Consider the following 26,801-nt stretch of genomic DNA (forward strand, 5'->3'; position numbering starts at 1 on the left):
ATAGATGGAGCGTACTGACTCAAAGAGATTAACTTTGTCTTTCTAGACTAAGGTCACTGAGCAAAACTGAGACCAAAACTCAGGTTTTGTAATCCCTGCTCCAAAACTCTCTAGGTATAAGAAGCATTGTGTTTTCGGTTCTCTAAAGTCATCAACAATGCTCTTTGTATATATAAGTGCTTGGTAGTGATCCCACTGTAGAAGATTTGGATTTCAACTCTAGCCTTCAGCCTCGGACAATCAGATGACACTTTTGTTAAATACAAGGATAGCTGAATTCAGTGATAATTTTCTTAGTTAAGCAAACTGTGAGGGAGGCAGCACATTATAGCGACAAAGACTCTGTATGAGGAGATCCGAGTTCCAGTCCTGGTTCTGCTACTTACTCACCTGACTTCAGTAACCTCAACTGTAAAATAAAAAGGTAGACTTGTTTCTAAAATAAAAAAAAAAAAAAAACCCTTACTAAGAGTTAACATGAAACCCAACCCTTTAACATGAATTCATTTCATGAATTCAGCAAAGAGAACTATAATTTAATGAGAAATTCAGCTTTGCTGTAGCTATTTTCATCATTAGTAAGGCCTAAAAAAGGATCATTGGTGGCTCAGCGGTTAAGCGTTTGGGCTGCTAACGGAAAGGTTAGCAATTCAAACCTACTCAGCAGCTCCACCGGAGAAAAATCTGGCGATCTGCTCCTAAACTGAAGTTTACAGCTTAGAAAACCCTGTGGAGCAGTTCTACTCTGTCACATTGGGTCACTGTGAGTCAAAAATCAACTCAAGGCCACCTAACAACATCAAGGCCTAGAAAAGGAAAGTCTTCAAACAAAAGAACAAATAACTAAATAAATAATACAGCCAGAATGCTCCTTAGAGGCAAGGATGGCAAGATTACGTCTCACATACTTTGGACATGTTATCAGGAGGGGTCAGTCCCTGGAGAAGGACATCATGCTTGGTAAAGTAGAGGGTCAGTGAAAAAGAGGAAGACCTTCAACAAGATGGATTGACACGGTGGCTGCAACAATGAACTCAAGCGTAACAACCACTGTGAGGATGGCACAGGACCAGGCAGTGTTTCATTTCTGTTGTACACAGGGCCGCTATGGGTCGGAACTGACTAGACAGCATCTAACAACAACAAATAATACATGAAAAACTTTTGTCATTAAAAGAAGGAAAAGAAGCTGTGTTCTACATCTTTAAAATTTTTATTATCAGCAATTTTTTTCAAAAGGCTAAGAGTATCTATAAATTTTTTTTTAAATAGAAAATAAAATGAATACAGAAATCAAAATTTTGATTGACAGACTATAAACTAGTAAATATATGCTTATATAGCTCCACATGCTTATATAGCAATTTATGCTTTTTAGAGGACACTCACATCATCCATTAATTTGTCTGAGTCTCTCCCTGGGGAGAGTAGATATTATTGCTATTTTACAGATGAAGAGGCTAAATCAGAGAAGGATTAGATGTGCCCAAATCACAGAGCTTTATGGGTAAAGTTAGGCAGGGACCAGAATCCAAGCCTTTCACTCTGGAGTCCTTTCCACACTGTGCTGCCTTCCCTCTCTTTCTGGAAAGGCAAACAGCCCTGCCTGTGCAAAGATGACTCTGTGGACATGCACGTTGTTTCTAAGGTCAGGGGTGGCCCAGTGCTACTGCAGCCCCACTCTCTCAGTCAGTTCCCCAGGACCCCAGCAAGATGGCTGGCTCTAGTTAGCAGAGCCAAGCTAGATCCAGTGGCAAAGAACCTCACCTAGAAATCTGGGACCATTCTCTTTGGAGCTTCCATTTCCCAGCACCCGCCTGTGGGGGAACTATTCCAAGAGGCATCAGCCACCTCTCCAGGTGAGGAAGCTGAAGAGCAGATTGAGGACAGGAGGAAAGAGGACTATTATTCTTGATTTATAAAAGGACCGCCCCCAGATCACTCTAATCAGGGTGTTTGCAAGTTTCTTAGAAAATGTGAATTTATCCCACTTCAAATGCCTACTGTCCCAAAGGCTATTCTGTTAGCGTTCACATGATTGCTAAGCAACTTTGTTCCCACTCCCGATTTGAAGAATAAACTATTGTCACCACAATCAAAGATCCATACCCATGCCAGAAACCCAACTCTCCAGTTCTTTCATTCCTGTCTGCTATTGTGTCTGCAGGACCTTGGCTGCTGAGAGATGACTAATTAATGGCACAAGGCCTTGCCAGTATAGTCTGTTCCTGTTCAGTAGCTTTTTAAGCATTTTTATCACGAAAGTTAAATCAAGGATGATAAACGACTAAACCGTGTTTTAACACACAAGTGCATAATGTTCACCCACCTCCCTCCCAAAGATGCAGAGATTCTAAACGGTTCTCTGAAACATGCTCCGCCCCCATCACACACTGCTTCCCTCTACAGGATGTGCGTAATGGGAAACATTCAACACTGAAAAAAAAGGGGGTGGGTGGGGATCTCTCTTCCAACAGACTTATCTGAACCTACACAATTATAGAATTATAACTCATAATGAGCAATCTTTTTTTTTTAATGCATGAAAATCTCTAAGTCTGATATATAAATTCTCAAGTTGATGGCAAATTACCAGAAAATTCTTCCTAACAATGAACCAGAATGACCAGTTTCCTACCACAGCTATGCCCTGCCTTAAGAGTATTGTCTTGCTCGAGGTCCTGCCCTTACCACTTGGAGTCATTTTCCCCTTCCTGACAATATGCTTTCATTCTGCTGGTCACTGCTTAAGTCTCGCTTGCTTTCTCTTAAATTATCCTTGTTCTGCTCAATCTAAAAAATCTCAAAGTCATCATTGACAGTGCCCTCTCTATTAGGCCCTGAGTGCAATCGATCACCATCACAGACACTTCTGTCAACGATTAAGACAAATTTATCTTAAAATGCTGCCACTTGCCAGCCCCACTTGCCTTTCTAGCCTTATTTTTTCCTACTCTTTTGCATAAACTATACAAATCCGGCCAAACAAGCTTACTCACTATACCCCGAAACAAGCCCTGCACCACTCTTCTTCCTCCTCCAGGGCTTAGCTCAAGCCATCTACCTCCATTTACAACTAACGTAAATGCCATATATTTCTGAAGCCTTCACCAGCCCTAATTCAAGATGGTCTCTGCATTTCCTGAGCACCCTGGACCTCTTCTCTTATACTATCAGGTGTGATTTTTCTCTCCCACAAGACTAAATTTTTGAAGGAAAGGCCCATGTCTTATCCATCCTTGAATCCCCATAACACGTAGCATGCTGTCTGGAATTCAGAAGACTTTCTAAAATTTCTCTTTTAACAGTAGTCCTATAATACTTTAATACTGACATAATCTTAGAGAATATCCTAGTCCTATCTCTTCATTTCACAGATAAAATGACAGGGGCCCGGGACTTGGCCTAAGTCATAGACTGATTAGTAACAAAACACAGACTAGAATCCAAGTCTCCCAATTACCTGTCCCACAATGATCCCTTGTGCTGGAAACATCCTCTTCTGCCTAATCACATCCTACAAGACTGGGTCATTCTTCATAAACTCGAGGAAGTCGTCACTGGCCTCCCTGTCTGCTGAACTCCTATTCACATGTTAGTGATATCTCCAATTACCTAATGCACCTTTATAAGGGAGGAAACTGCCAAATATTTCTTCTGTATCCTTCACAGTGACTAGTGTAGGCTGGGGGCGGGGGGGTGGCTGAGGAGGAACATAATACCTACAGACTTATTAACGCAGGATATCTAGCTCAAAACTCACCTGTTGTGATGCCATCCATAGAATACACATCACTGCATCTCATGCTAACTTAACCACCTTTAATAAGTTGTTTTGGGTAATTCATCAATTTAGCCCTCTTCAGAAACCAAACAGAAAATATTGATAAATATGACCACATAAAAAATTTCTCTTTAAAAAGGAACACTGCAAACAAAAAAAAAAAGGCTTCAACATTCAAATCACTCTTAGAAATAAATAAGAAAAAAAGAGGAACACCCAGTAGAAAAATAGGCAACATGAATAGAAAACTAGTGACTAATAAATATCGGAAAATATGCCCAACCTCACTAGTAACCAAAAGAATGCAAATTAAAAGGCCTATTACTTTTTGTCTGAATAACAGTACCTGGTGTTTGAGTAGATATGGGAGAGTTAAGATTGCCAGTACTCAACCTAGGAAGGGTACAGAGTAGGTTTTCTAGAACTGGTCCATTCTTCGTTGTGGCGGTTAGAGGTGAAGGGGGTCCTGTGCATTATAGGGTGTTTCAGAGCATCCCTGGCCTCTACATACTAGATGCCAGTAGTGTCTCTTCATTTGCAACTAAAAATGTCTCTCGTTAAAAAACTCATTGCTTCAGTGGGATGCAGACCCCAAATTCTCATAAAAAGACCATACTTAATGGTCTGACTGAGACTGGAGGAATCCCGGCAGTCATGGTCCCCAAACCTTCTGTTGGCACAGGACAGGAACCATCCCCGAAGACAACTCATCAGACATGAAAGGGACTGGACAGTGGGTAGGAAAGAGATGCTGATGAAGAGTGAGCTAATTATATCAGGTGGACACTTGAGACTGTGTTGGCATCCCCTGTCTGGAGGGGGGATGGGAGGATAGAGAGAGTTAGAAGCTGGCAAAATTGTCACAAAAGGAGAGACTGGAAGGGCTGACTCATTAGGGGGAGAGCAAGTGGGAGTACGGAGTAAGATGAATATAAACTTATATGTGACAGTCTGACTTGATTTGTAAACGTTCACTTGAAGCTCAATAAAAGTTAATAAAAAAAAAAAAAACTCATTGCTGTCGAGTTGATTTCGACTCAAAGCGGCTTTATAGGACAAAGTAGAACTGCCCCATAGGGTTTCCAAGGAGCAGCTGGTGGATTTGAACTGCCCACCTTTTGGTTAGCAGCCATAGCTCATAACCACAAGCCCCAAGGCTCCTGACCTTGCCGAATGTCCCCTTAAAAGCAAAATCACCTCAGGTTGGGGAGCCACTGGTATAGAGAGACAATCACTGGCATAAACTGACATGACCTTTTGTGAGGGCAACCTGGCAATATGTGTCAAACTTTTAAATATGCATACTCTTTGACCCACCAGTGACACTCCCAGGAATTTATCCCAAGAAGATAATAAATCAGGTATACAAAGATGTATGTTCAATGATATTCACTACAGAGTTAATAAAGCTGAAAACGTCTCAAATATTCATGAATAGGAAAGTGGTTAAATAAAGCACGACGAAGCAACACAGTGAGATGATAGTTCATAGTGTCTGCATTCTATACACACTGATATTGAAAGATGACCCTAATAACAATGTTTAGGAAAGTAAGTTACAAAAGCATAGGAAATATGCCTCTATACAAAAGGATATACATGTATGTGTGCATAGGCAATATGTGCAAGTATGTGCATATTGTGTGTGGAGAGATGTCAGAAAAGATATTCACTGCAAAGTTAACCGCATCTGCCTTTGGTGGTGGAATTTCGGGTGTTTTTACTTTTGCCTTTATAGTTCAATGTACTGTTTGAATAGTCTATGTATTATCTTTATAACTGGAAAAAAAACATATATTTTATGGTTCTGAAAAATAAAAACAAAGTAAAATAGAGTTGGAGATTCCAGCTAGAGAACACTAACGAACTTACAAAATGTGAGCAGATCCTTGTAGGACTATAAAGTTGATGAAATTAATTATTTGATTCATCCACAGAGAACTATGCTTTGCCATGCCTTTTGCAGAAGTCATGCTATGAGCAACAAAGTCCTCCAATCTGGGACAGCCTCCTTAGATGCCAGCCTCCCACTGGAATATAGCACAAAAAAAAGTCTTCATGAAGACAAATCATTTTGAAGAAGATTCATCTCCAATAGCTTCTGCGTTACCCTGTTACCCTGTTCTCCTGTTACCCTATAAGATCTTTAAAGGTAGGATCTGTATTTTAGCCATCTATGTAATGACAAAACCTAATAACGTACCTGACAAGACAGCTTTTCAATAAATGTTCACTAAATGAGGTCCACTTAGGAGTTCTCTAGAATTCCCATTTCATTTATGTATTGATTTTCTTCATTTAGTTTAGTTTGCTTCTTCTCTGTCATCTTTATCTAGGTCTGACCCTTTGAATTTATTTCCCTATGCTGCCATATTCCTGGAAAGCATTTTGGTTTAACTGGAATCTCTAATTCAGACCACTTTCAGGGTCAAAAACAATGCCTCCATTAGTTTTTAACCCCACTAGAACTAGTCAGGCATGGCTCATGCGGCCTGAGATCTAACAAAGCAAGCCAGTTCCTCAGAATTCAAGTACAAACTTCTGAGGAAAGGGCTCAGTAAGAATTCAACAAGTGGGATGAGAAATCTATAGCAGGAGAAAGAGAAGTTAAGGTAACTTAATTTAGTACATTTTTCTCTAAGAAAAGCTCTGGAGCCACAGGGCATACGTAAGGAATGCTGGGAGTGATTGCAGAAAGGTGATGATAAGGTTCACAAATCTGAGGTTTACCTCTGCTGCTCTGTCTTCAAACCATCCTGGCCCGCTTATTGTCCCTATAATATGCCTTCTATACTTATCTCCTGAAATTATTTTTTAGGTGGATTCTGAGGCAGACACAGAGATGCACCCCTCAGATTCTTCCTGAAGAAAAGAATTGCTGCCCAGCTACAAGGAATTGTGGTTAGCTGACAGTCTCCAACTGTTAACACTTTCAAGGTCCACCTCAACCAATGACTGAGCAAGGTGGTAGCAGCCACAGTCACTCTCTTCTCAGGCCAGTTCCCAGAACGATGGCTAAGAAAGGCGATGGTACCATTTCTGCCCAACCAAGAGTCCTCTACCAGGCAATCTTTGCTCCAGAGCTCCCAGTTTTGTCATTCTATATGATGGTTTGACAGCTTTGCTTACTGTCCTTTTCTTTTCACAGACATTTGTTTCTCCCCAGTAAACCTTCTGTACTCCTAGCTCTGTCCAGGTGTCTGCTTCCTGGAGAACTCAACCTGGGACAGATACCTTCCTGCTAAGTCACTTACCCAAGTCTTTGGCACTTGGCACTTCATATCACCCCTCCTCTTGGACTTTTTTCATCCCATATTAACATGCTATTTTCTAAGTTCTTCTCCCTCCTCTAGGAAGGTGCCTTTATGAGGTGACCTCTCTCTCACCTCCCCATTTCTCCATTCTTCCAACCCTGGCATTTCCCAAAGCCCAATTCTCAGCCCTGAGTTCTTTTCTCTCTTAATATTCTCCTCCTGTTCTGACAACTTCAAGTCACTTCTATTCTAACGATTTTCAGAGCTCGCTGTCATCTTGACCTCTCCGCTGAGTTCGATCTTGACCTCTCTGCTGAGTTCTGGTTTATATCACTAACTCGAAAGTTGCCTAAGATCCAAAGGAAGACTTGTCACCTTTCTCACCAAATATAGGTTTTCCACTTTGATTTTGATTTTGGTACCACCATTTGCTTAACAACAAAACTATGAAGTCAACTTTTTTGTGTGTGTGTGTCCCTTTTTCTTATAGTTTGTCCTCTTTCTGGATCTTAATTCAGCCCAAGCCAATGCCAACTCTCCTGAGTAAGCTGTTCTGTCAGCTTAAATCTAATTAGAAAGTGTGAGGCTGAGGGACACAAGAGCTCCTTGCCCTCAGTAGTAGGTCCCATTTTCCCTTCCGAGGCCCTAACAAAAGGTTGCTACACAGCAACCACTCCCCATTACATGACTTTGGTAAAAATATCAAGCTAACTAGGTTAAGCTAGAAGGCTAAACCTCAAAGAATCTCAGCCGCTACCCCCACATTTTACAATGAGGAAACCGAAGCTCCAGTGGCTTCCCATGGCCACACAAGTAACGGAGCAGAGACAGGTCTCCGGGCTCCCCAGCCAGTGCTCTGTCTCCTCTCTCTCTCTCCTGACACTTTTTTCCTGTTCCGGCAAGGGTCTTACTTTCCAAATTTTTCACATTGTTGCTACAGAGAGATTTCACAAATCCTTTCAGGTCAGTACAAATATCTCTTCCTCTAGAAAGTGTTCTCTGACCTAACTCTCCCAATCTTCACCTCAGATTAGGTAGGTTCCCCTCCTTTATGCTCCCACAGCACTGTGTACTTCCCTTATCTCACTGTATTTGAATTTCTCGTATCACTCATAAGACTTTAAGCTCTGTAAAAGTAGGGACTATATCTGTTTTGATTCCCACTGTCACCACCCCAGTCGAGCACTCACCAACTTACACGGATTTCATTGCAGCCCTCTACATGGTTTCCTCATCTCCAGCCTCTCCCCTCTAGCTTATCACACCACATCATCAGAATAATCTTAAAACCATGCCTTTGTCAGATACCTACCCAAAAACTTTTAATGATTTCCCACTCTTTACAGGATCAGTTCTGAACTAATCGGTCAATCAGCCAAAATATATATTAACCACCTATTCTGTACAAGGACATTCAAAGACATCTAAAATTTAGCTCCACCACCCTTTAAATTCTAAATTTCCACTATACCTCAAAACAAACATTCTACTAAATCCAGAGTATTTTCTTACTGCTCACCAATACTCCAAGTTCAGGCTCTTGATCTCACCTAAAATGTTACTACCTTACTTGCTACCTTTCTGTGATTATACTGGACAGGATCTGTCCCATTCCTTCAGGAAGCAGCTGAAGTTCTCCTGCCCCATCAAAGTTTCTTTTTCTACCACTGTCTGACTCCTTTCTTTCTATTTCCTTTGAACTTTTACAGTAGCTCTGTCCATTAGAAACATAATGTGAACCACACATGGAATTTTAAATTTCTAATAGCCATGTTAAAAAAATTTTTAATGAAATTAATTTTAATAATGTATCCAAAATATTATCATTTCAATATGTAATCAATGTGTAGAAATTACTGAGCAGACACCTTACATTCTTTCTTTCATACTAAGACTCTGAAATCCAGTGTGTATATTTAAAGAGCATCTCAGTTTGGACTGGTCACTCTTCAAGAGCTCAACAGCCACAAGTGACAAATGGCTACCATATTGGATAACACAGGTCTAGAGCACTCATTTTACACACTCTCTAGAACTTGGGTATATGTTGCCTTTTGTAGTCATTTCATGTATTATGTATTCTTTACTAAAACATACACTCTTCAAGGTAAGGGACAAAGTTATTTTTTCTTTCTCAGAGTGCCTAACAAAGGTATTCAGTAGACACTGAATTAAAACCGTCAAATTCATATAATGTTTTTAGATTAATTTTCTTTAACATCAGAGTCTGTTAAGAAATAAGTGGCTAGTCCCAGATAAAATGGGAGAAAAATGTAGAACAAAATTCAAATTCCTAAAAAAGGCCAGGCCTACTGGACCTTTAGAGACTAGAGGAACTCCCGAGAGTGTTGCCCTAAGAAGATCTTTGAACCTGTATTTTACGCTATTTCTGCAGGTCACATTTCAGCCAAATAATAGATTGGCTTGTAAGATAAACAATATCACCCATGAGTAACGTGCTCCCTCAAACAATTAACTATATGAGGCCAAATGGTCAACATTTACTGAAAAGCAAAGATGAGAAGGCAAGGATGGGAAGGGAAGCTCTCTAAATCAATGGAAACAGAACAGAAAGGAAATAATGAGAATGCTTACACATTGTAAAAATCATAACCAATGGCACGAACAATTTGTAAAAATTGTTAAACGGAAACCTAATTTCTATGTAAACTTTCACTTAAAACACAATAAAGTATTATTTAAAAAAAGATTAAGAAATAATTTTACAAATCCATGGCAATGGAGTCAATTCAAACTCATGCCAACCCTATGGGACAGAGTGGAACTGCCCATAGGGTTTCCAGGGCTATAATTTTTATGGAGGCAGACTGCCACATCTTTTTTACACACAGTGGCTGGTGGATTTAAACCACTGACCTTTCAGTTGGTATTGGAGCGTTTAGTCCCTGCCCCACAACTACAACCTTAGAAACCCTGTGGGATAGTTCTAGCTCTGTCCTACAGGGTCACTATGGGTCAGAGACGACTCGACAGCAACAGGTTTGGTTTTTTAGTTTTATCCCGTAAGCACAAACTAAAGGTTACATATGTACAGGTGAAAGAACATGAGCGTACCTTTGAAACAGGAGCCATTTTGAAGTAAACTATTAAAAGAGGCCCTGTTTAGTGGAGGAATTCAGGACCTAAGACAACAGGCCAGGTGCTTTACTAGGTTATCATCTCTACAGCAAGAGTCAGCGTGGTCATTCCCATTCTCAAGTGGAAGAAATGGCTAGCATGCACTTGTGGCTTTTGTTATGTCTTGTTTTTAAAGTTTTGGTCTGTCTTAATGACCGAGATTTGTATCTAACAGAGGAGGGAAATATTGTAAAATGTTCATGAGACTCCTGGATTCAAATCCTGGCTCCAACACTGACAATTGTGGGATACTGGTCAAGTCTCCCATCTCTCTGGACCAGAGCTACCTTTTCTGTAATTGAGTGGCACCTGTAGACTCTCAGGGTGTCATGGCAAAGATGAAATGAGACTGCACGTGAAGAGCTTCAAGGGGACGTGCAGGCAGAACACACAATAAATCCTAGTGCTCATTAAAAAAAAGAAAGAGCCCCCAGACACCATTTTAACTCAGTACTGAAGTCATACCTGAGGTTCACCCTTCAGCCAAAGATTAGACAGACCCATAAAACAAAATGAGACTAACTGGGCACACCAGCCCAGCGGCAAGAATGAGAAGGCAGGAGGGGACAGGAAGGCTGGTAATAGGGAACCCAAGGTAGGGAAGGGGAGACTGTTGACACGTCATGGGGTTGGCAACCAATGTCACAAAACAGTATGTGTATTAATTGTTTAATGAGAAACTAATTTGCTCTGTAAACCTTCATTTAAAGCACAATAAAAAAGGAAAAAAGAATTACATAAAAGAAAGAAAATACCTTCACAGAGAAAAAAAGCAAAGAATGAATGAATGAATGAGTAGCTAGTAGATGTTTCTGTAGTCATACATAAAGGTTGTGCACTCCCTCTATTCAAGCATGCATGTTGTTATGTCTTATTATTCCCATTTAACAAATAATCTTAAAGTACGAGAAGCAAAGCAAAGTTCCCAAAGTAACCCAAGTAAGAAACCTCAGAATTCTAATCTAGTCCAATCTACTCCAGTCAGGTGGCTCATTACATGACAGTGTTTCTCAAATCATCGCCTGTGATGACCAAGAAGGTCACTGGGACTTGAGTCGACTGCCACATTTCCTGCTCAACTTCAGCATGATAGCAATCTGCTGACATCATCACCCTGTGGCCAGGAAGAACTGACGGGCTGTAGGGTCTGACAAGGCAGGTAGTGCCCCATCTTCCCAGAGCTGCCTACCCAGTAAAATACAATACCTCCGAAAAAGCTTTATCCTAACTGTTGTTCTTAGCTGCCATCAAGTCGGTTCCCCAACTCGTGGCAACCCCCTGCAGGACGGAATGAAATGCTGCCTGGTGCTGCACCATCCCCATGCTAGGTTGTGGGTGATGGGTTTTGGATTGGACGGTTAGGATCCATAGGGTTTTCATTGCCTGATTTTCAGAAGTACATTGCCAGGCCTTTCTTCCTAGTCCATTTTAGTCCGGAAGTTTCCCTAAACCTGTGCAGCATCATAGCAATATGCAAACCTCCACTGACAGATAGGGCTGCACATGAGATGCACTGGCCAGGAATTGGGCCCTGGCCTCCCACATGGAAGGAGAGAATCCACCACTGAACAACCAATACCCTCTTTATCCTAACTAGCATCTCTTATTCTGGCTAGAATACCATGACCAAATATACCACTCTCCTGGTCCAAATCAGACTTAGTTGTAATGATAATTATTCCTAAACAGGATAAAACAAAGCAGTAGGTGCTGTTTCCATTTCGACAGCACAGAATTTCCATGCTGTGGAAAGGGAAGCATGGGGAGACGGGCGGGTATCAGGAGATGAGGGACGAAAAGATAGGATAAAGCACAGAAGACTCCTAAGATGAAAATTTTAGTTTTTTCAATATTATGGAAATCCCTCCCTAATTACAGATCTTTTTATATGCATATCAACTATGTGTGGATTTATTGCTAAATCCCTTCCCTCAATTGCTAAGAACTGCAGTTTCCAGTAGACACAGACTTTGAGTTAAAAAAAAAAAAGGAACTTGAAAGTGGGGCGAGGAGAAGGAAATAAAACAGAGGTTAGAGCAGGAAAAGTGTTTTATGAAATATAGCCTTGGGGAAGATAAATGAATCTTGGGCTTACGTTGGCGGAAGGGAGCAGGGACAAGAGAAAGAGGGACTGAGGAGGCAAGCCAGGAGTGCTCTATCAAGTGCTGATGTACACTGGCGGGAGGCTAGTTATCACTGATGTGGCGGGGAGAGAGGCCACGGTTCAATAAAAAGTCCTTTTGTTGGGAGGGAATGAAAAATACCTACTGAGTGATGGCAAACTGAGTACACAAGAAAAGCTTCCAGTTGCTATGCACCTCTGGGATTGTGGTGAGATCCCAAAGGAAATATGTAACGGGGATCAGGAAGGTTAAGGGCTCTGAGTCATAAGACCAGAAATGTACTAGCCATTAACGAGGAGGGCCAGAAGCAAAAAAAAAAAAAAAAAAGTGCCTCACGGCTTGCATATTACCTTCAATAAAGCAAGTTTATAGATACTCCAAAAAACAAAAATTTCCTAATTATCTCACTAAAAAGTTTCTAGCAAGTAAGGAATGGAAAACAGAAATAATCCAGAACTCATTCTCACCATTTAGTGATTTAAAAAATGTCTGATATTCTCTTTATTTAAAGAGCTGTCTCTGTTGTTTTATTTTGGTGAAATATAAAAAACATTTATAAAGACTTTTATAGGGTCACTCATGACTTTGATCCCCTAATCCTACTTTTTTAAATTACACTTTTAGTTCCTTAACAGAAACAACTTTTACCACAGGGGTTATCAGAAACATAACCCTAAAGATTAGGCAAAGAATACTGTATGTAACAAACTGAAAAAAAATTAATCATATCTTTGTACATTGTGTTTCACACAATAAAAGTCTTTTACTGCAACTTGGGTCCTTTATATCTGCTACTTGACCTGGCTTAACTACTCTTGTAATTTGTCGTGTGCCATTGAGTAGATTCCAACTCATAGCGACCCCATAGGACAGAGCAGAACTGCCCCATATGCTTTCCTAGGCTGTAACCCTTACAGGAAGGAACGCTGGTGGCATGGAGATTAAAGTACTCAGCTGTTAACCGAAAGGTTGGCAGTTCAAACCCACCAGCTGCTCTGAGGGAGAAAGAAGGGGCAATCTGCTTCTGTAAAGATTTACAGCCTTGGAAACCCTACAGGGCAGTTCTACTCTGTCCTACAGGGTTGCTGTGAGTCAGAATTGACTGAACAGCAGTGGATTTTTTGGTTTGGTATCTTTACAGGAGCAGATCACCAGGTCTTTTCTTCCCCAAAGCCACTAGGTGGGTTTGAACTGCCAATCTTTTGTTTAGCAGCCAAGTGCTTAACCACTGTGCCATCAGGGCTCCTCTCTTGTAGCTATCAAAGTTAAAATTTTTTAAGGCTAAATGCCTGCATGGGAATAAAACACACTATTATTCATAGAAGACCTGGTGGCTCAGTGGTTAAGAGCTCGGCTGCTAACCAAAAGGTCAGCAGTTTGAATCCGCCAGCCGCTCCTTGGAAACTCTAGAGGGCAGTTCTACTCTCTCTTAAAAGGTCACTAGGAGTCAGTATCAACTCAATGGCAACAGGTTATCATTCACAAGATACTCCAACCAACTGCACTGCAAAGAGCAGAAAGTGTTTAGTTAAAAATCTATCACTGAGAAAATAATAAGGATTCAAACTATCCTACATCTTGGTCCTCAATTTTTTTTTTCATTTAGACCCTCACTAGAGTTGTAAGCTCTTTTACTTCAAAAAGGCAAAATTAAAACAAACTGTGTTTCTAAAAACAACAGGATAAACATGTAGAGCCACTAAATTTACTTAAGGACATTTCCAACACTGACTATAATTCACACCACAAGCATAATTGCAAAGTAAAGTTATCATAAAAAAAAAAAAAATTTTTTTAAGTTATCATAGAGGTTGCAAAAATATCACTAGATTTTGCTATATTTAAGAGGTAAACACTTAAATGATACAGTTTGTCTAAGAAAGGACTATTCACAAATAGAAGTTTAAAAACAAGCAGAGATACGTTTCTGGAGGTTTCCTTCCCCGCTATTAGCCTATTCATATCTACTTTAGCAACTGAAAGTAGACCTACCAATTCAGAAAAGGCTTAACTTAACAAATCACTTGGTATAGTGCCCCTCTGTATTCCAGCCTGAAAAACAGATTAACACCAAATCAACATGGCAATAAAATAATGAATTGCCATCCGACACTCCAAGTCCAAATTAAGCTGAAAGTGTTGATGAATTCTGTAGTGGAGCAAAGGCTGGGGAGGAGGGTGAAGACCTGAGCAATTTCAACTCAGGTGCAGAGCCAGAAATGTCACAGATGGAGACAGTTGGCCCCTGCAGCAGGTGCACAGATTGCCCAGAAAAGGCCCAAGCGGAGAACAGAGAGATAACAGGAGGAAGAATGAGAGACAGGCAAGGTAAGGAAAGTGAAGCAGAGCTGGTTCTGTGGGAGTAGGGTGAGATTCAAGAAGATATTGACCTACAATGACCTTATGCCTACTTGTTTTAACAAGCAAACTTCACTGTGACTAGACAACCATAGAACATCTGCTTCTGTGGTAGCTTATGTAAGTCACAAGTGGTTTTTAAAATCTGTGTTCTATATTTTTACTTTATTCATAAGTTTGATGAATGTCTAAGTTTGCAATGACAAAATACTATCTTTATTATGTTGTCAATCCAAGCTTTGGGTTTTAAGTTTCAAAATTTATTTATAAAGCAATTTTTGTTTTACCCATTTATTAGTTAATAATGAAAATTATGTATTAAAAATAGGCTTTTTTGTGTATTGTACTGGGGGCCCTCAGGGCCAATATTTACTAATTATAGCAGTGATGCAAATACATTTATCTAAATGAGTCCTGCACTGTAAACTCCTTAAGAAGTAAATACATGTATTTACTTCTTTAGAGAAGAAATATACAGTTCATGAGCTATGGGAGGGAAGAATCAATCTCATTACTTCATAATTTCAAAAATGTGTATATAATAATAATAGTAACAATAATAAAAATAACACTCAAAATAAGAGATCATGTCCTCCCTTCAGCTCCAATGCTGCCTCAAAGTGGTTCTTATCTCTGATTTCTAACTCCCTGGCTTCTCCCTTTCAACACCTATTCTAGCCATTCCCCAAGGCTGTCTGTCTATAGCTCTCTTCTCTCTGAGCTTCAACTATCAGATCCTGTACCAACAGCCCCATACTTTCCAAGGACATCATCTCCAGCTGAATATCCACCCACCAAAGACCTAAAAGAAAAACTACAAAAATTCTACATGTTCAAAACTGACCATCATTTCTCCTCTAAACACCTGCTTCTCATAACTTTCTCATTTCTGTTCAAAGTCACTGCTATCCATTTGGTCAACGATGGTTGAAGTATGAGACTTTTTTAACTGTTCTTTTCTTTTTCCCCCTCATCAATCATGGGTCAAGACCTTTGAACAGCAAAGTCTCTCTACGCATCACCCTCCTTGTCCATCCTACTGCCTCTGGCCCCCGTTATCTCACATCTGAGCTATTGCAATCATTTCCTAACTCCAATCTGCCCAATCCACTCTGGCCCAGCACATACACTACTGTCCAAGGGACTTCCTAACGTGCAATACCGATCAGGGCCCATTACCTCTCAGAAATCTTTGAGACCTCCTGGCATCTACATAACTAGCCTGGCACTCAAAGCATTCTATGCATTGACCCCAACCTATGTCTACAGCTTTATCACCAGCAATACCCCTCTCTCTCCATGCACAAAAATGTTCCATGCTCCAATCAAAATAAGTTATATAGAAGTCCTGATAAATGCCTGATTAATTTCTGTCTCCTGCAACAGCTCGCAGGATTCCCTACAGCTAACAGCAGTCAATAAATAACAAATGAATGAATGGAATTGGCTTAATCTTCACTTATTTCTACCTAATGACACCCTAGCTTCCTTCAGAGTTCATTTTGAAGAAACTTTTTTCATGAAGTAATCTTACCAGTAGGACATAATCGCCTCTTCCTCTAAAATCTCATGGCTTCTTATCTTTTATCACATTCAACATCTTTACCCAATATTTCCATATGTCTAAAGTTCTTATCTCTACCTCCAGACTTTTCATTTTTTAAGAATAGGATAATTGTCTGCTTAATATAATCTATATATAGAATGCCTTCTCTAATGGTTGCTTATTCTCATTTGCTCACCAAAATTTAAACTCTTTGAAGACAAAGATTTCATATTTGTTTCTTTTTCATTTTTCATTGCCATATCCATGCCTATTTGCATACGGCACAGTGTATAACATATGAAGTATTCATTACATATTTAATGCATGTGTCAAAAGTTCACTGTGTCAAAAGTTGTGAATTCAAAAAGACAAATGCAAAAATATTTTAGAATACACATATACACTTCTGCAACAATCATTTTTAGCCCTTATTTTGGAGATGTAATTTTTAGTTTGTTATTTAATAAACCAATTATATGACATTTCTGTCAAGGAGATATTAACCTCTAAGATCCTAAAAATACTAACCTTTTTATGAAATTAGCACAGTACCTTACACACAGTACACAAACAAAAGGATATTGTATGAACTAATGAATAAATAGTAAATTATGGGAAAAAATTCTACTCCTGGCCAACGGATCAATAAACATCAAACTTCAGAGTCAAATACTGAAAAGAAAAGAACTAAATAGAAATTTTAAAATATTTTCCACTAGCAGGAGGAACAGAACTGAATCAATCCCAAAGTTTTTCACTTAAGTAGAAAAAGGAGAGACAAAATATAATTGCACAGTTGCATTATTAACATCTCAAGGGTGAAAACTATGAACTGGCATTTAATACTTCTTGCCAAGCCTGCTGTCAAAAATCCTCTGGACACTTTTCCTATAAGCAGCCACTTGAGTATGTTATCAAAAAAAAAAAAAAAAAAAAGTTTTTAATGGAATGCGACAAAAGTAATAGGGGAACATCTCATTCACACCACCAATTGGAAGAAAGGAAATGAAGAAAGCGTTGGCTCTAAAGTTTTAAAATCTTAGTACTAGACTTAGCTACGGCTTACAACTGTGAGGTTGGGTAAATCACTAAAATTTCAAAAAACTCATCTGTCTCGCCTATAAAATTAAGGAGTAAATATCTGAATATAGAATAAACTATTCTTCTCTTAAGACCTCTAAAATATGCATGATGGTTGAAAACAAGATTTTACCTGTCTCATGGGGTTTTCAAGGTATGTGGTAAATTAAGAAATATGACAACTAAAACAAAAAGAAAGAAAGGACCTGTGTGGTGATACGGTTTCTACATTCCTCTTAAAGTAGTAAAATATTAATTCTAAGTAGACTGTAAAAAATTAGCTTTCTATATTATATAGAGCAACCACTGAAACAACTATTACAGAAATACAGCTCAGAACTCAATATTAAAGTAGAATATGAAATATATTCAATAATCCACAAGACAGCAAGAAAAGAGAAAAAGGAACAGAGAAAACAAGCAAATGAAATAATAAAGTGGTAGCCCTATATCCAACAACATCAATAATTACATTAAATGTAAATAGTCTAAAAAAAAAGACATGTTGTCTGCAAGAAACACACTTTAAATATACTCATATAGGTAAGTTAAAAGTAAAAAGTATTGCAACTCCACTCAAAATCACCAAAAACTGGAAATAACACATTCTTTGAAGGTGATGGATAAACTATTGTACATCCATACAATGGATTGTTGCTTAGCATTAAAAAGGAAAGAATTATTGATACACAAAACAACACAGATGAATCTCTAAGACATCATGCTCAGTAAAGCCAATCTCAAAAGGCTATATACTGTATAATTCCATTTATATGACATTCTGGAAAAGGCTAAAGTATAGGGATTAAGAACGGATAAGTGGTTGCCAGTGATTAGGAGTGGAGGGTGGAATGTTACTACAAAGGACAGCATGACAGAGCTTTCTGGGGTGATGGAAACTTTCCATACCCTGAACATGTGGCAGTTACATGAATCTATACATGAGTAAGGCACAGTTAAGCACCTGCACTATAACAAAAGGTTAGTGGTTTGAATCCACCCAGAGGAACCTAGGAAGAAAGCCCTGGCAATCTGCTTCCAAGAGGTCACAGCCTTGAAAAACCTACGAAGTGCAGTTCTACTCTGGTGTACGTGGGGAGTTTTGGGTTTTTTGTTTGTTTTGGGGTTTGTTTGTTTGTTTGTTTTTTGTTTTTGGTATACATGGGTCATAAGCTAAAACTCAGAACTGTACACCTAAAAGGAAACCCTGGTGGTGTAGTGGTTAAGTGCTAAGGTCGGCAGTTCGAGTCCGCCAGGCACTCCTTGGAAACTCTGTGGGGCAGTTCTACCCTGTCCCATAGGGTTGCTATGAGTCAGAATCGACTCAACGGCACTGGGTTTGGTTTTTTTTTTTTCTTCTGGTTTTGTACACCTAAAAAGTCTATTTTAAACCAAAAAAAAAAACCCACTGCCTCCCAGTCAACTCCAACTCATAACGACCATATAAGGCAGAGTGGAACTGCCCCATAGGGTTTCCAAGGAGTAGCTGGTGGATTCAAACTGATAACCAAAAGGTTAGCAGCCAAGTCTTAATCACTGTGCCACCAGGGCTCCAAAAAGTCTATTTTACTCTATGTTAATTTAAAAAATAAAGTATAATAAAACGTAAAGGGATGATCTCTGTGGACCCTTCCAGACTATGAAAAAAAGAGAGGGGAGGAAAGGAAGACCAGAGGGAGTGCTAAAAAAAACAGTGCTCACAAGAGCCCCTTGATTACTGCACAAAACATATAAAGCAACCCAATCTTTAAAAATTCTTTTCCAGAAGAGGCTAAGAAAATCAGTCATTCAGATTCAAAACGTGTATATCTTAAAATGCCTATGAAGGGCTCCTCTTGTCTGTTTCCATATTTTATACTTTCAAGAAGCTGCCAATTTCTCCTGGCTGAGCGCCACTATCCCTGTTTGGGGTTAATTTACAGTCAAAACTTTTCGACTCGACGGCACTGGGTTTGGTTTTTGTTTTATTTTTTTTATACGCTCACTTAGCTGTGGAGTCTTTGGCGGCGACGATATAGACGGTGCATTTTGCAGGGTGCTAGAATTTTTTTTTTTTTTTAGAAAGGCAGTGCTTCTCACCCGTAACTAAGGTGCCTGGCGGGACACAGTTCAACCTCCAGTTCCATACCTTGAAGACGCCAGGCGGAGGTTTTCTCAAGCCAGAAAGCTTTCCCCACAGCCAAAAGTCTCCAAAGGAGGAGGCCACTGAAATCCGAGCTCTGGGGCATTTCTCTCTACACTGAATCCCCCCGTGCTCAGGGGGCGGCTGGCCGTTTTGAGGTCTTGATGTGGGACTGTGGACTATAGAAGGTTCTGCCCTGTGACCTTCCCTGGGCACGTGCCTTCCTCTCCCTCTGCGTAACGAGGAAACTCTACTGGAGGTTCCGTAAGGGAGCTTCCCACCTACCTCTCCGAGTGCAAAAGATCCTGCGCCCCCGCGCCAAGAGGGAGCCCGGCTGGCCCCTCACAGACCCCCACCTCTCAACTTTCCCCCTCAAGGCAGGCCCCGAGGAACGAAAACTCTGGCCCGACGGCACCGCCTGCAGGCAAGGGGAAGGCAAAAAATGCCAAATCCCGGTCTCTGGCCCTCCGCCCCGAGCAGGCAGCCGGGCCGCATTCCGGCCCCCTCCCCCGCCGGCCCGGTCGGGTTTGCACCCGGGCGAAGTGGAGCGGGAGCCGGGGACGCCCACCTTGAGCTGGGACTTGGAGACCTTGCCGCTGTGGTCCAGGTCCAGCGCGGTGAAAGCGTGCCAGATGGCCTTGAGCAGCTCTTCCTTCAAGCCCCCCATGGCCGCGGCTTTGCTGGCCCGCCTGCCCCGCAGCCCCTCGGCGCCTCTGCCGCTTGGTGGCCTCGGCGGACACCGCCCGCCGCTTGGTCACCTGACCGCGGCAGGCCCCGCCCCCGCCTGGACCCGGCCTCCCCGGACCAGGTCCCGCCTGGGCCCGCCTACTCGACGCTCGCCCGGGGCCAGAGCATGGCGCACCGGCAGCTTGGGGTTTTGGGGGCGGCCCACCCCTGCCGGTAGGAATGCCCGGCCTTCTGCCCCGGCTAGGACGGCAGATACCACCCCAATCCTCCGAATGTTCCCCAGACAAGCTCGGACCATTTTCCGTGCCCGCTTACACCCCAAATAAGCGCCCCCATCCCAGACTGGGTGAGCTGCCTGCCTGGCTCCGGTGGATGCCCCACCGTAAGAAAGGGAACCCAGGCCCTGTGCCGGAGACTGAGTCGCTGTCTGAGGAGAGTAGTGAAAACCCCGAAAAGTCCCTGGGCAGAGTCTCAAATGCTAGAGCAGTCCCCCAAGTAGGAGAGAATGTGGAGGGTGACGGAAGGCGTGAAAGGGCCTCTGGGGAGGCGCTTCATTCATTCAGCAAACGTTTATTGGTGCCTTTTTTTTGGTTTACTCTGTAGTGGGCTGTGAGGGCAAGAATCAAGATTTAAGATGTGTCATTCGACGGCACTGGGGATTTGGGGTCATTAATTGAATTGTGTCCCCCAAAATACCTGTCAACTTGGCTAGGTCATGATTCCCAGTATTGTGTGATTGTCTACCATTTTGTCATCTGATGTGATTTCCCTATGTGTTGTAAATCCTATCACTATGATGTAAAGAGATGGATTAGTGGCAGTTATGTTGATGAGATTTGGAAGATTAGATAGTGTCTTAAGCCAATCTCTTTTTATAAAAGAGAGGGGCAAGCAGAGAGACATGGGGACCTCCTACCACCAAGAATGAAGAGCAAGAGTTCACGTCCTTTGTACCCAGGGTCCCTGCACTGACTGAGAAGCTCCTTAACCAGGGGAAGATTGGTGACAAGGAACTTCTTCCAGAGCCGAGAAGAGAAAGCCTTCCCCTGGAGCCGATGCCCTGAATTTGTCCTTCTAGCCTACTAGACCAGAAGAGAATAAATGTCTCTTTGTTGAAGCCATCCACTTGTGGTCTTTCTGTTATAGCAGCACTAGATGACTAAGAATTTGTTACACTGGGGTGCCTCCAGGAACTTTTTGGTGAAGCTACTGAGCTTTGGAATGCTTGACCCAGCAGGGCAGATGCAGGTGTGAGCCCCGAGGGCAGAGAGGCCAAGGAACCAGGAAGCCTGAGTCTCAAAAGGTATGGCCAGGACCTCTGGGGTTTCAAAGGGTGCCTCTGGTGTTTCAAAGGGTGGAGTTGCCACTCAGATGGATGAGGAGATTGGTGCATCTAAAGCTGAGTGAGCAGAGTTGCCATCCCAGTGGGCCTGAAGGCAAAGCTGAAGCCCAGAACCTAGGGGTCTCCACTCAGAATCTAGAGATTGTGGGAAATACCTACAGTCTGGAGGGCAGGGCCATTATGTGAATAGGCTCAGAGAACAGAGAATTATTTTCAAACCTTGGGGGCTAATGTAATGTGTTCTGCTGACTTGCTTGGTGCCTGTTATACCTTCTTTCCCTCCAATTTCTCCCATTTATAATGGAAATGTCTAGTTTGTGCCTGTTCTGCCATTGTGCTTTGGAAGCAGGTGACATGTATTCTAGATTTCACAGATGAAGAAGAATTTTTGGATTTGGGACTTGGAATTGATTTAAGACTTCTGCTACGATATGATGGGGTGAATATGTTTTACATGTGGCAAGAACATGAATTTTGGGGGGCCAAAGGGTGGAATGTCATGGATTGAATTGTGTCCCCCAAAAATATCTGTCAGGGACAAGGTGGTTGTAGAAAGCAGAGGTTCAGGTAACCAGGTAACCTTTTCTCTCTAACCTCCAACTTTTGAGGGTCAGTTCACACCTTATGAAGGGTTTGACCCGGGCAATGCTGTTGTTTCTGAGCTTGCATAACCAGAGATCCCCAAGGACCCCATTATATCACTCCACCCATCTTACTCATAAGAATGGGTGGACTGTTAAACACACTTATCCAAACCTAGAACAGCATCCTCCACATTGTATACGTCCAGTTAATCTCTGGAGCTTAACTGGTCACGTGAGCTCTTTGGACCTTAAATACTCGGCATATAAAATGAGCACGACTGAACCAGATATTCTAGAAAGATTCTTCCAATGCTGGCATTCTAGGATAATAATTATCGTTGGCACACTCTAATCTGATTAAGTCATCAGGCACAGTGCCTTGCCTCTCCAGCCCAAGACTGAATCTGGACAATATTTAGAGAACAAATGCCAGGAATTTTCAAAACGAGATGGCTTTCAGAAAAAGTTTGGTTTTATGTACCTTTTATGTTCTTTAATGCACACAGATGTACCTTATTAAGGAAGGAAAAAATCATGATATGGAAGAGGAATTTGGAAAGAGCAGAAAAAGGAAAGCCGCTTCAATGAGCATGAGGTCAAATTGGAACCTGCTTGGGGCAGAGGATTTGGGGGCAGAGGAGAGGACGGCCTGCCTGAAGGGAAAGGGCATAAGAAAGGGACTGTCAGTCCCTCACCATGAGGGCTCTGGAGGCTCCACTCCACTTCACCACCATTTCTCAGGACTTCTCTTGCTCTGCCAGAATCCACCTTGCCAGTCAGCAAAAATGCGTAATTTGAACCTCTAATTTTTTCATGCCAACTCAGCTTTCCCTGGGTAGTGACAAAAACAAAACCCCCCTAACTCTCAAGGTTCAGCTTAACCACCAGATAACACTCCTTCTCTCAATGTATCTGATCTGGAAGCACCAAACAGATTCAAAGCCCTTTTTTTTTTTTTAAGGACATGAACAGAATGATATCCCAGGCTTCCAAATTTCCACTCTTCCACATTCCCACTCTTACAATTCAAACAAATTTTAAAGCATCATGATGTCATAGAAAAGAGCTGTGCTTTGAGATCTAACAAATTTTATTAGTTCTCTGTTGCAGTGTAGCCAATAACCCCAAAATTTAGCAGCTTAAAACAATGATAAACATTTCCTTTTATTTTATGTGGGTCAGGAATTTAGAAGCTGCTTAGCTATATAGTTCTGCCTTCAGGCCTCTCAAGAGCTTGCAGTCAAGATGTAGGGCAGTAGTCATCTATGGCTTGGCTGGGGCTGGAGGATTCACTTCCAAGGTGGTTCAACAGCATAGTACTGGTTATTCACAAAAGGCCTCAGCTCCTCCCCACATGATCCTACCCACAGGCTGCTTGAGTGTCCTCAGCAACACGGTAAATGACTTTACCCACAGCAATTGATCCAAGAAAGAGAAAGGTAAACACTGCAACATCTTTTATAATCTAGCCTCAAAAATCACTCACCAGCATTGAAACAGCCTAAGCGTCCATCAGCAAGATGAATAGATAAACGAAATGTACATATATATGATGGATCATTACTCAGCCATAAAGAAAAATGAAGTCCTGATACATGCTACAACATGGCTGAACCTTGAAAACATTATGTGGAGTAAAGCGAGTCAGTCCTAAAAAAACAAATACTGCATGATTCCACTTATATGAACTATCTAGGATAGACAAATGTATAGAGACCAAAGTTTATCGGTAGTTGCCAGGGGCAGGTGGAAGGGAGGGGAAGAGGTAGTGCAGTGCAATGAATTACTCAGTGCGGCCCTGCTAACCATAGTCTTTGTAACTCCCACCAAATAATTAGATGGGACCATGCTAATAAGGTATATGGAACCCTAACAAGGGGTTGGTCAGGTTTGCCATCCCCCAAAAAATGGAACCCTAACAAGGGGTTGGTCAGGTTTGCCATCCCAGTAGGTTTAAAATGAGCCATTCCAGAGGCAGGAAAGAGAGGATCTCACCAGCACCAAGGAAGAAGGGCAGAACATGTCTTTAGACACAGGATCCCTGTGCTGAGAAGCTCCTAGAGAAAGAGAGAGCTGTAACACTGAAGATGGTGAGAAGCAGTGACAGGAGATACCAGCAGGAGATGGCACAGTGGGCTTCCTGGCCCAGGGAGCAAGAAAGCTGAGTATCTTCCAGCAGGAGGCTTGCTGGCAGAGTAGGATGCCTCATGGCACTTGGTGGAGCTAGGTTTGCCTGCCCACAGAGCTAGAGCTGAGTACCTTAGGGCTAAGAATTACTGGCAGAGTGGGGTCCCTCAGGGTACTTATTGGTAGAGCTAAAAGAGACTTATAACACTTGCCTGAGCAGGGCAGAGACCAAGGGGCCAGAGAGAGGCATGCCTGTGAGTGTGGCTGAGAAGAGGTTGTCCTGATGGAAAAACTGTATCCTGAGTATTCCTCAACCTGAATTGTAACCTCTGACTTCCTGTTATGGATTGAATTGTGTCCCCCCAAAAATGTGTGTCAACTTGGCTAGGCCATGATTCCCAGTGTTGTGTGATTGTCCACCATTTTGTCATCTGATGTGATTTTCGTATGTGTTGTAAATCCTACCTCTGTGCTATCAATGAGGCAGGATTCAAGGCAGTTATGTAATGAAGCAGGACTCAATCTACAAAATTAGATTGTGTTTTAAGTCAATCTCTTTTGAGATATAAAAGAGAGAAGCAAGCAGATGTGCATGGGGACCTCATACCACCAAGAAACAGGAGCCAGGAGAAGAGCACATCCTTTGGACCTGGGGTTCCTATGCTGAGAAGCTCCTCAGCTGGGGAAGATTGATGATGACAAGGACCTTCCTCCAGAGTCGACAAAGAAAAAAAGCCTTCCCCTAGAGCTGGCACCCTGAATTTGGACTTCTAGCCTCCCAAACTGTGAGAGAATAAATTTCTCTTTGTTAAAGCCATCTACTTGTGATATTTCTATTACAGTGCACTAGATAAATAAGACACTTCCATAATAAACTCTGTAATTGTGAGTATTGTCTGTGAGTTCTGTGCGGCCATTGTAACAAATTATTGAACCCAGCAGAGAAATAGAGAGTGCCTTGGGATGAATGGTTGGTGTCAGAATTGGAAAAGATGGCAGAGAGAGGACGCATGTCTGACCTCCACCTCAGAGGAATCAGCCTTGGGCTGTTGATCTTGATTCCCCTCCCCCCTTGTGAAGTTAGAGGAGGTCAGATGCTGCCCCCCCCACCCCATGCCACTTTTATAGGAGGACTCACTGCTTAGGGGACACTGATTTTCTGTTAAAGGTGATGGAAAATTTGGAAACAGATAACGGAGATTAGTTGAAAAACATGATAAACTAGTCACTAAACTGTACATGTGAAGAATATTGAAATGACAAATGTTTTGTTACATATATATTTACAACAAGAAAACATATATGCAGTATATTTACTATACCAAAAAAAAAGTCACTCACCTTCATTTCTGCAATAATCTATTGATTACTCAGGTCAGACTTACTTAATGTGAAAGAATAACTACTCAAGGGCATGAATACCAGGAGACAAGAATCACTGGGGGCCATCTTGGAAACTGGCTACCACACAGATATGGGGCAGAAACTACACCCCTATTTGCTTATTACCTATGAGTAAATGGAGATGCTAATATTTATCTTACGAGACTGGTGTTAGGCTTAAAGGAGAGACTAGTCTGTATGAGACCCAGTATCACGTATCTTGCAACTGTTGATGTTTGGCTCATGTGGTAGTTTTATACTGTGCCAATTTAGCTAAGCTGGAATTTAGTTCCCCAAATTTCCCTTGCCAGTATAGTTCCAGCTTAGGATTGGCCACAAGAAAAATTTGTGTAAGAATTGGAAGAAGTGAAGTAGCAGTCATTGCTCTGGAGAATGATGTAGGGTGTTAGGCGCTGCTGCAAATCATATACTTATTCACCTATTGGCACGCTTCGTTGGTGCAGCGCAGAAGCCAGCCCACAGCTCCTCCAGCTCCCTCCAGATCTCCTATTTCAAATTCTTTGAGCCCTGGGTAAGGCACATCAAGGTGAGAGATAGTTGTGGGTTCCATTTTATCCTCATGGGTTCTAGATTGTTCTCACTCTCCTCCACTTCACATCAACTTTTCTTCCTGACTGCTAGGCCTGCTGACCTAACAACTTGAGACTCATTACCAGATGCAGAGGCAACAGCCTTCCATGGGCTTATTCACCAGCTTCCCTTTGTGGTCCCTGGTTAGTGACTTCTCTCTGATCCTCCAACCGTCTCCTTTTAGACCCTTTCTTCCCTAGATTGTCCCACAATTGTGTTATGTCTAATCCCTACAATAAATTCTGAATTCCATGGTGGTGCTGTTTTCCTGATCAAACCCTGATGCTGACATTGTAGCAAGAAACCTAAAAGGTGACACTGCCTTTGGACAGGGGGTGGGCAGAAGCTAAAATGGCCTTAAGTGAAGGTTTAAAAGATAGTGAGGAATCATTTTAGAGGTTTGGAAAAAATGATGACCTCTGCTACCTTGTGGCAGATAGTTTAGCAACACTGTTGCCTGAGGTAAGGTGGAAAACAGAAAAGTTACTTAATGACCTTGTGGATTTGTCTAAGGAGATATCCAGGCAGAAAGGTTTAACTGTCAACTGGCTTCTTCTATTTGTCGATGACAAATGCAAGGAGAAAGTTGAACTAAAGAAGGAATTGTTTAATTTTCAAGCAGAATTTAGAAGAAATGTAAAGGAGCCAAAACTTGCTAGTTTCAAGAATAAAGCTGTTTCTA

General features: G+C 41.6%; 1 protein-coding gene across 1 annotated transcript in view; it reads right to left on the minus strand.

The window, feature by feature from the left end:
• The window catches only part of SWAP70 (switching B cell complex subunit SWAP70), an 85,065-nt gene extending 64,926 nt beyond the window's left edge, over positions 1–20,139 (minus strand). Inside the window, exon 1 of the mRNA XM_003412006.3 lies at positions 19,974–20,139. Coding sequence (XP_003412054.1) covers positions 19,974–20,072 — 99 coding nt within the window. The 5' untranslated portion in view covers positions 20,073–20,139. The remainder of the gene's footprint in view (positions 1–19,973) is intronic.
• Positions 20,140–26,801: the final 6,662 nt, after the last annotated feature.

This window comes from Loxodonta africana, chromosome 7 (assembly GCF_030014295.1).
Source record: "Loxodonta africana isolate mLoxAfr1 chromosome 7, mLoxAfr1.hap2, whole genome shotgun sequence".
Lineage (NCBI taxonomy): Eukaryota > Metazoa > Chordata > Mammalia > Proboscidea > Elephantidae > Loxodonta > Loxodonta africana.